We start from the raw sequence: 9,590 nt of genomic DNA on the forward strand, positions 1-9,590 counted from the left end.
GACAGTATTGTTATTTATTATATGATAAAGGAAATTTTCTTACCTGGTTATTTAATTTAAATAACAAACACACACAAATAAAGTTACATTCTTTCGTAAAAATCCAGGAAGTCATGAAAATATAAGTCAGATAATTAAGTTGTAAATAATCCGTTCTTACATTTTCCAACGGTCTATGTGACGCCACGTCGCGCCTGATTGGCTGATTCAGGAGTCCCTCTTTGTGATTGGCTCAATGTGTTCCTGCTGATGTAAGCCCCGCCCTCGCTGCTTCTTCCTCCTCCTGCTTCTTGGCTCGGTTCGGACGGTCCTTCTCTCTGACCCATCGGTGCTCCTCTCTCACACCCCCGGACCGGTACACGAACAGAACCCGCCGGTTTACCAAGCTGAGAGCTCCAGGGAACAGCGACCGAGCCACGGTAAGCTCACCGGGCCGGTGCCCGCGGAGTCAGCGGAACCCGGAATTACCCATCGCCTGGGGCGGGTGAACAGACCGGTTCTGATCCGGGAACTGCGGAGAAATGAACCGTTAACCAGCGGTAACGTTCAGTCCTGTTAGAGAAGATTAATACTTTAGAATAAAGATTATATATTTTTTACTTTCATTGATTTATTTTTATTTTTGCTGTCGAAATTTACATTGAAACGTTCAGGTAAACATTAGTTCCATTATCGGACRCGCTATTTGTTTTAGGATTCCATTATCGGACGCGCCCTTGTTATTACATTAATTTTGCTGTAGATTTGACAAACAGAAAATCCTTTATTAAGGCTCGTCTTTCAGACAGACTGAAGAGGTTTACCTCCAGAAAAAAACGTAGATGTCAGGTTTTAAACGTGTTAAACCTGAAAACATCCGGTTTCCATTTGGGCGTTGTGGGCGCAGCATCTCAAAGAAAACATGACTAAAAATTCAAACAAAACAAAACTGACCATAAATATGGTTTATTGTAGAAGAGAACATGTCTGTGTGTTCGTAAGGATCAGATTAACCGGATGTAACGGAATAAAAATGATGAACAAGACGCAGAGGGATACAGCTGTCCGATAATACACATAGAATAGCAACTGCTAATTTCTTGTATTTATGGCTAGCTGTTAGCAGCTGCAGACAGTTTCTGTTTATTACATGAACTTTTAAGAACTAATGCTTGAGATAAATATTTACATTCTGGGATATTTTTTCAACTCTGGGCTCCTAGGAAGCAGCTAGCTCCCATGCTAACAGTGTTAGCCTGTTGGACACTTCCTGATTCTTTGTTTCATCCTGCTGCATGAGACCTGGGATGAAATGATGTGAGTGTATGAGCCCGAGGAGGCGCCTGCAGAAACACTGGTCCATCAGTTCCTCTTCCTGCTTGTTTTCCAGAAGTCTGGAGCCAGAGACGCCGTCCAACACCAGGCAGGACCGGGGTCTGGAAGCAGGAAGCTGGTCCGGTGGTTGATGTGGGAGTGGTGAGTGCCTCTCTGGGATCAGGAGCGGGTTCAGAGCTGACCCAGGATCAGGCTGCAGCCTTCATATAATCCACCAAAGAGCATTAACGGGCTAAGTTTGGTTCTGGACGGGACAGGTGATCCCCCTGTCCACCATGATGCAGATATCTGACTCCTACAACCAGAAGAACTCGCTCTTCAACGCCATGAACCGCTTCATCGGCGCCGTCAACAACATGGACCAGACGGTGATGGTGCCGAACCTGCTGCGCGACGTCCCGCTGGACCACAGCCAGGAGCCCAAGCTTCCGGAGACCACCACCAGCAACGGCCGAGCCTACTTCCAGCAGGAGGACGGGGACATGTACAGCTCCTACGTTCTGCTCAAGTCCATCCGGAACGACATCGAGTGGGGCGTCCTGCAGGGGGACGAGCCGCTGAAGGACGAAGGCGCCGAGTGGCCCGAAAGCATCGGCACCGGGGGGGCCGACGAGCGGCCCAGAGAGAAGGCGGACCTGAAGGAGGAGCTGCGGGCCGAGCTGGAGGAGGACGACCTGGAGAAACAGTTCCACTTCCACCTGAGCGGACTGCACACGGTCCTGTCCAAACTGACGCACAAAGCCAACACGCTCACAAACCGCTACAAGGAGGAGGTTGGCTGCAGGAACTGAGCCGGCTGTTTCCGTTTACAGAAACCCAACAGTACGCGTGTTTGTTCRCTTTTTTACACAAACTTTAGCTCATTAACTTCAAACCAGAGATCGGTTTATATCATTTCATCCTGAAAACAGAAAGTTTACTCAAAAACTGAAACTATTTTAAGGATTGATWTTAGTTCTGAAGCAGGTTCTAAAAAAACTTAATTTAAAAGGTGAACATCTCAGATACATGTTGAGTTTAATATTGTCAGAAAACTGTAGAATTTATTTTTATTCTATTTAATTTTAATATAAATATACAGTTTGAGTCTTTTTAAAGCTCGTGGCATTTTACAGGCTGATATTTGCCTGCAGCTGAGGCTTGCTTTTCATCCGTTCTTTTACAGGTAAAACACAATTTATGAATAAATCCTCCTGAAAAGAAGTTTAGTTTCTCCTCTTGTGCTGTTTTTAACATCTGCAAGTTAAAACGTAGTAAAAACATCGAACAAAAAAAGAAAGAAAAGGTATAATTGATCAGCTTTGAGGAAATYATTCATATTTTTACAAGGAGGCAAAAACATTTCAATGAAAAGTCTGAACATTTTTATTTATATAAGAACATTTTTTAGAAATAAAACAACTATAAATCTGTCATTAGGTAAAGATCTGAGTTTTAGGCAAAACACTTCAAATATCTTCATTAACGCTTAGATTTTTCTCTGAATAATAGTCATATTACTGACTTTGATCCTTTCAAAATAAAAGACATCATAATGACTCTGGAGCACTCAGGCTGCGTTCACACTGCGGCTAAATGTGACCCACATCTGGGTTTTTCATGATAATCTGAACGTGACACAACCCAGGTCTTTACAGTACGTGGTGCTGGATCAGATACAGATCTGATGTTTCCAAAGCGACCTCAGTCTGAATGCTCGTGTCTCATTTCATCCAGTGAGGCGGGGCTGGGTGCGTCGAGMCGCTGRCCTGGAGTCGTGCTGTTTAAATCTGCACACATCTTCAGCTAAAGAACASACCTGGACCTGTTGCTTCAGCTCTTAATTATTTTTTATTTTCCATGTCCTGGTTGACTGAGAATCCACAGCAACATGTGATGCTAACRTTAAACGTTGATATTCAAGTTGTGGGATCGATACTTGAGTTGGTTTCACTGTCAGCACGTTGCTCCCGTTCCAAAAATACAATCCTGCTCGAGCCAAAGACAGGTTCACATGTAAACACTGAACTGTAGCTGATAATTATTTAATCACATCTGATTATAACTTCAGAATCGATACACACGCTAACATCTGTAGCGTTACACATTTACTTTGTAAACAGGGTGCAAAAAAATCAGGCTTGAAAATTAAGACGTGCAGGGTGAACGAAGCCTCGGAGTGGGTTCTCTTTTCTCTTTTGGGACTAGGATTGGGTATAATCGTATCATGTGCAGTTAATCGTAAGAAAAACATTGATCAATTTTTTTTTTTTTTTTGGCACTTGACGATTAATACGATTAATGCCACCAGGCAGACTGACTGGATATTTTCCCGGTCAGTCCGCTCGGTGCTCCTCTCCGCTTCAAAAATGACAAACATTTAAAAAAAAGTTCTGTAATTTATTTATTTATCAACACAATTTAAAATTAGATGTATAGCCTGAAGTCTGTAATTTTGACAATTTGGAACAGATTTTTATGAAGAGCGAATCTTTCCCACTAAATTGGTCATGTGACCAGGACATAAGGGTGTCCAGGGACTACAGGGGATTAATTGTCAAATTAATTGTTATGACTAAATACCTCAGTTAATCGTGCTTAATTTTTTTGCCAATATTGCCCAACCCTATTTGGGACGGGGTGGGCAGCAGGTCTGCTGTTGACAAAACAACAACCTGACTGGAACAGAAGCAAAGGCCATGACCATCATGTTAACGCTTCAAATGACAGCGTTTTAACTAGATTTTGAACATTTGAAAGTCACAGCCCATCCCTGGTGTTTAAAGTTTCATTTGCTAAGTTTTTAGAAAAGGTTTGCTGTGAAATCCAAAAAAAGACAAATTATCATTTCACCCATGTCAACAAAACCAGGACTAGAAAGGTCAGAGGTCAATCAGAGGTCGGTTCAGCTCGGCTGGTAATGAGAAAGAGGACATTGTAAGAGATAATAACACCCCTGCTGTTTTGATGTCATAATTCCTCGGGAYAGGCATTGATTTTTGAAAATCTAACTTGGACCTAAAATGGGTGAATTAGAAGAATTAACGCAACCTGTCTTTTCTTTATGTCAGTACCTGGTAGCAACACGCCAAGTTGTTTCCTAACAGTGCTTTCCCAATCGAGGCAGGTTTCAACAGAACACCTGCCCCACCTTCTGAAAAAAAAATATATAGAAAAACAACTGAGTGCCTTTCTGCCTTCGTAGTTTATTTTTGAAAGGAGCATAAAGTAAAAAACAACAGTCCTGAGTGAACTCAGTTTTTCAGAATAGGTGGTTCTAGTATTTGAAGAAAAACAATTGCTGGTTGAGTTTGAAGAGCGTGTTTTGCTAATTATTTGATGTAAAGTTTTGACCAAAGCTGGTAGAAAACATTGGTGGTCTGGTTCCTGCGTTGGTTGTTTTATTTTCACGACTCAAACGTACAGACGTGAGCTGATAACCACGCTGAAACTATGAAGCAGTGAAAGTCCATCAATCCATCCACTCATGTTTTTGTTTTTACACACTTTTTTTTTCCTTTCTGGGTCTGGAAGACCTGGTGTCCATCACAGGAGACAAACAAGACAATCGTTACCTCACTCACTCACAGCTAGGGACAGTTTAAAGCTACCAATCAGCCTAACATTGATGTTTTGGATCTGTGGGATGGAAACTGAGCCATGGATGCACAGAGAGAACAAACTCTACCCAGAAAGGCCAGGATGTAGACTGGTGACCTTCGTGGTTTTATGGCCTTGTTACACTAACATTTTAGAGAACTTGTACCAACTTGTGAACATTTTGTCCAGTGCTGAAGATGGAATAAAAAAACTACTTTAATAATAATAATAATAATAATAATAATAATGCATTAGTCTTATATAGCGCTTTTCGAGACCCTCAAAGACACTTTATAATTTCAGCATGATTCCTTCTCACACACTGATAATAGTAAGCTACATTGTAGCCACAGCTGCCCTGGAGCACACAGACTGAGGCGGGGCTGCCATGCACCGGCACCACCGGACCCTCTGACCACCATCAGTAGGCAAAGTGGGTGAAGTGTCTTGCCCAAGGACACAATGACTGAAACAGCTGGAATGGGGAATCGAACCGACTCCTCTAACCACTCTGTCACAGCCGCCCCTTCAGGCCTCTTCTGGACGTTTACAGACTGTTATGCAAACAGACTTTTATTTTATTTTAACCGTTGTTTAATCATGCAAATCCCATTGAGGTCACTGATCTCTAATTCAAGGACGGCCTGGGCCTGAAGGCAACCTATTGTCCATGTTTATGGGGTGGGGGTAGGAAACTGGAGTACCCAGAGAAAACCCACACAAGCACGAGGAGAACATGCTAACTCCACACAGACCCCATGACCAAACTGGGGATCGAACCCAGGACCTTCTTGCTGTGAGGCGTCAGTGCTAACCACTGAGCCGTCGTGTTGCCAATCAAATAAACTTTAAATGTGTTTTTAAGATTGTTTTAGTCAAAACAAAATGTTCATAGGCTGGTATAGGTTGAATAAGAGGTTATAGTGTGACAGAGCCTTTAAATATCTTTAGTCAGAAGCTGGTGAGAAACAAAAACAGAAATGAGCAAGAGTGCTAAAATGTTCTGGCTTTATTTTATTTATTTTAAATATAATTTTAAACGGACGCTGAGCTGAACCTTGATTGACTGATGATGATTTTTGATTGACCTATAACAAATCTTTAGTCTTATTGGTGCAAACATATAAGGATTGTACAACTATGACATTCACTACTTCCTTATTTAAACAGTAAACCAAACTTTTTTTAAAATTTTTAACACAGAAGTAACTTTCCACAAAATTCAAACTTCTGAGGAACCAGACTGGATCCCTGAGGGACGCCGCAGGAGGCGACCAGGAATATCCGTGCAGACGTTAAAAGTCTGGAAGCTGATGTAGCTTCTCAGCCATGCAGGACATGGTGAATCCAAACAAAGGTTAAAAAAAGGGAACTGTCCATTTCTTTTTCTTCACATTCTTTAAGATTCAAGTCTGCCGCTACAGTCTTCAGGCTAAGATAGATATGACAAAAGAAACAGGAAATGAAAAACACAAGTGTTTCCAGACTTTATTACCTGTTGCATCACCTGTTGACTGCATAAAATGAGTGGTTCCACTCATAAACCACTGGAGTTTTCACGTTACATCAGTTGAAATAAGGGACGCGTCTTTGTTATCCCCGCAATGCTGATTAGGTTTCAGAAGCGTTGGTTAGTCCACACAAGATCACTGTAAATGTTATGAACTGATTGTGATGACATTTTCAGGAAATGTTGAGGTTTTCACAAAGAACAAATGATTTCATTTTGGTGGTGATCTAGACCAGTGTTTCCCAAAGTTGGGCTCGGGACCCAAAGTGGGGTCCCAAAACATCAAGGTGGGGTCCTGAAAAGATTTTCGGAATTAATTACATTTTTGGCTTAGTTGTTACAAAGGATTGAGGTTAATGTATTTAAAACGGATAAATTTAGTATAAAAATATTGTTACTATGCCCACGTTTAGTTGACCTGATACAAATGTTTATCATCCAAAAATAGCTGGAGGCACAGGTCTGCTACTAATTTGTGGGTCAAAAGCTGAAAAGTTTGGGAACCACTGCACTTTGGTTCCCAAAGTTGGGCTTGGGACCCAATTATGGGTCATGAAGCACCTTGGATAATCTCCAGAAATCAATTTAAAGGGTAATAAAATAATTGCTGATGTAATATTTTCCCTATAACTATCACAAAAACACAAAATAAGTATAAATACAGTAAGTATTTACAGTATATTTGTGTATAAGCTGTTTAGATCATCAAAAAGCCTGAGTTTTAGGGTTATTAACAAAGTTCGTGTACTCAGACCAGTAATATTTGGGGTCACAAGTTTTTGCCGTGGATATTTTGTGGGTCAGAAGATAAAAAGTTTGGGAACCACTGRTSTAGACCAGCRGCTGAGTGACCTTATAGTGTCTTGGCAGAGTGTGCTCAGAGTTCTTCTAGTTTGTTCTATTTCTAATGTCTTTAAATAAACAAAGAGTTTATTTTAAGTCCATGTAGTTGTTAACCTGTTGCATCATCTACCACAAATTGTACTTCTCTAGAGAAATAAAATGAAAAACTACAGACATTATTAAAACAATCGATTTAATTCAACATTATTTGTGTAGCTGGTAAACTATGGTATGAAGAGTTAAACAAAAACAGTAGTTAGCTTTTAGAGTTAGAGCCAGGGCAAATAAAAATAAAAGTTCAATTCAATTCCACAATACTTTATTGATTCCCAAAGAGAAATTAGATGAAGTAAAAACATTTCCACATATAATCATTAAACTGCATCACTTGAAAAATGTCCTGAAAATTAGAAAGTTGGGGTGTAGAAAATGAAAACTAGAGTCAGGATGCTTGAGTGTCTGCTGCTTGGATTTTAACAAACTTTAGATKAATTTAATATTTAATTAGTGAACAATGACAGAAGTGTCCTTTTTTAATCAGCCTTTGCTTTTAAACAGRAAAACATTTTGTAGCTAATGAGCTAAAATTTGGTCGATTCTTTTAGGTTTCTGTTTAAAGTGAAGCAAAGATTTTTGTTTGAGTCTTTCTGAGAATCAGTGTTGGTGAGGTGTTTGCACTGTGTTCATGTTTGTTTGTTTATTTGTCGTCTTTACGTCCTTCATTTCATGCTGTAAATTTCAAACTATGCAAACAAAATGGCTCAGTGTGACTGAGATGGTGACGCACAAATAACATAACTCACTGAATAGATTTAATAATTCATCACTTTACTACCTGGAAAATAAACAAAACCCGTCAATCATGTCAAGAAAAAGTAAAAACATTTAGAGGTTTCATTTAATCGATTTAGCTTTAAAGACTAAAAAAAAAAAACTAAAAGTTTGTGAGACTTTCCAAAGCTRTACGGAGTGATTTGATTGGTCGATGTTTACCTGAATTTTAAACCTGGACTCTTCTTCCTCTCGTCGATGAAGGAGGTTCAGATAAAATGCTGCAAAGTTCGAAACTTTAAAAACCAGCAAAAGATTTAACTGTTTTCCTTTTTGAGTTGAACCATTTCTGGAGTCTTAATYTATGTAAAAATACTGTTTGTTTCTCAGAGCTATGCATTTTTTTTATTTCATGTTGAGCTTCTTAAATAAAAAAAGATTTTAATGAGGATTTTGGTGTTTTTTTCATCAGTCTTCCTCCATTCTGCACTAAAAACACCTGAACAGGATTGTGCAGTGCTGCAACATACAGTTAATCTAAAAACATTACCCCCAATTCCCCCTCGCCTTATTCTCTGTTGCACTGTATTAATTGTACAAAGTGAAACAACACAATCTGCTGGCTTCCTTAGACTTTTTTCTGTGTGTGCCCATGTTTTTGCTACTTGGTGGGGAYGGTTTTTCAGGAAAATGMAGCCTCGTGGGGACCAAAGCCCGGTCCCCACAACTTCAGAGGTTGATTTTGGGTGGGGGGTTGTTCAAGTTCAAGAATCTTTATTATCCCCAAGAGGCAATTTGTTGTACAGCCAGTAGACATAAAAACAACCAAACAAAATCATTCATACACAAAAATCACAGATGTTCGTTAAGGAACTTGACTGCTGCTGGGATAAATAAGTTTTTTAATCTGTTTGTCCTACATTTGTCCTACATACATCCCGTCCAGACGGGAGCAGCCTGAACTCATGGAGTGGGTGATCGGGGTCTGCCCGAATCAGTCTGGCCTTTTTCACTGACATAACCTTTACTTTAAAATGTAACGCTGTGGATACCGGCTGCGACAGTCATTTGTATACAAAATAAATAAAAGAGGTGAAAGAACGCAGCCTTGAGGGGAGCCCGTAGAAGACAGAAGGACATCAGAGAGAGCCTCATTGACCCTCACACACTGGGGTCAAAAAAGTCCACAAGTCAACACATAAGACCTGGATCCAGACCATAAGAACGTTTTAGTTTCTCTACTAAAATGTGGGGTTGGATACTATGGAAGCCCATTTCCGCCACCCTGATAAAAAATAAATAAAACTTGTATCTCATAATTATGACTTAGCTATCCCATAATTATGAGATAGCTATCTCATAATTATGGGATACTCATGGCTAAGTCATAATTATGAGATAGCTAAGTCATAATTATGAGATACTAGTTTTATTTTTTTATCAGGGTGGCGGAAATGGGCTTCCATAGTATCCAACCCCACATTTTAGTAGAGAAACTAAAACGTTCTTATGGTCTGGATCCAGGTCTTATATGTTGACTTGTGGACTTTTTCGACCCCAGTGTGTGAGGGTC

General features: G+C 40.1%; 1 protein-coding gene across 2 annotated transcripts; it reads left to right on the forward strand.

Moving 5' to 3' along the window:
* The first annotated feature begins 260 nt into the window (after positions 1–260).
* mid1ip1b (MID1 interacting protein 1b) lies at positions 261–3,216 on the forward strand. 2 transcript variants are annotated; one of them, XM_014028570.1, is made up of 2 exons: positions 261–419; positions 1,370–3,216. In XM_014028570.1, exon 2 carries the CDS (start codon positions 1,590–1,592, stop codon positions 2,103–2,105), a length of 516 nt encoding a protein of 171 aa, XP_013884024.1. In that variant the 5' UTR covers positions 261–419; positions 1,370–1,589; the 3' UTR covers positions 2,106–3,216. The 2 variants fall into 2 exon arrangements, with proteins under 2 accessions (XP_013884024.1, XP_013884025.1); XM_014028571.1 differs by having other exon boundaries at positions 1,373–3,216.
* The last annotated feature ends 6,374 nt before the right edge of the window (positions 3,217–9,590 follow it).

The sequence above is a fragment of the Austrofundulus limnaeus genome, unplaced genomic scaffold (assembly GCF_001266775.1).
Source record: "Austrofundulus limnaeus strain Quisiro unplaced genomic scaffold, Austrofundulus_limnaeus-1.0 Scaffold781, whole genome shotgun sequence".
Classification (NCBI taxonomy): Eukaryota; Metazoa; Chordata; class Actinopteri; order Cyprinodontiformes; family Rivulidae; genus Austrofundulus; species Austrofundulus limnaeus.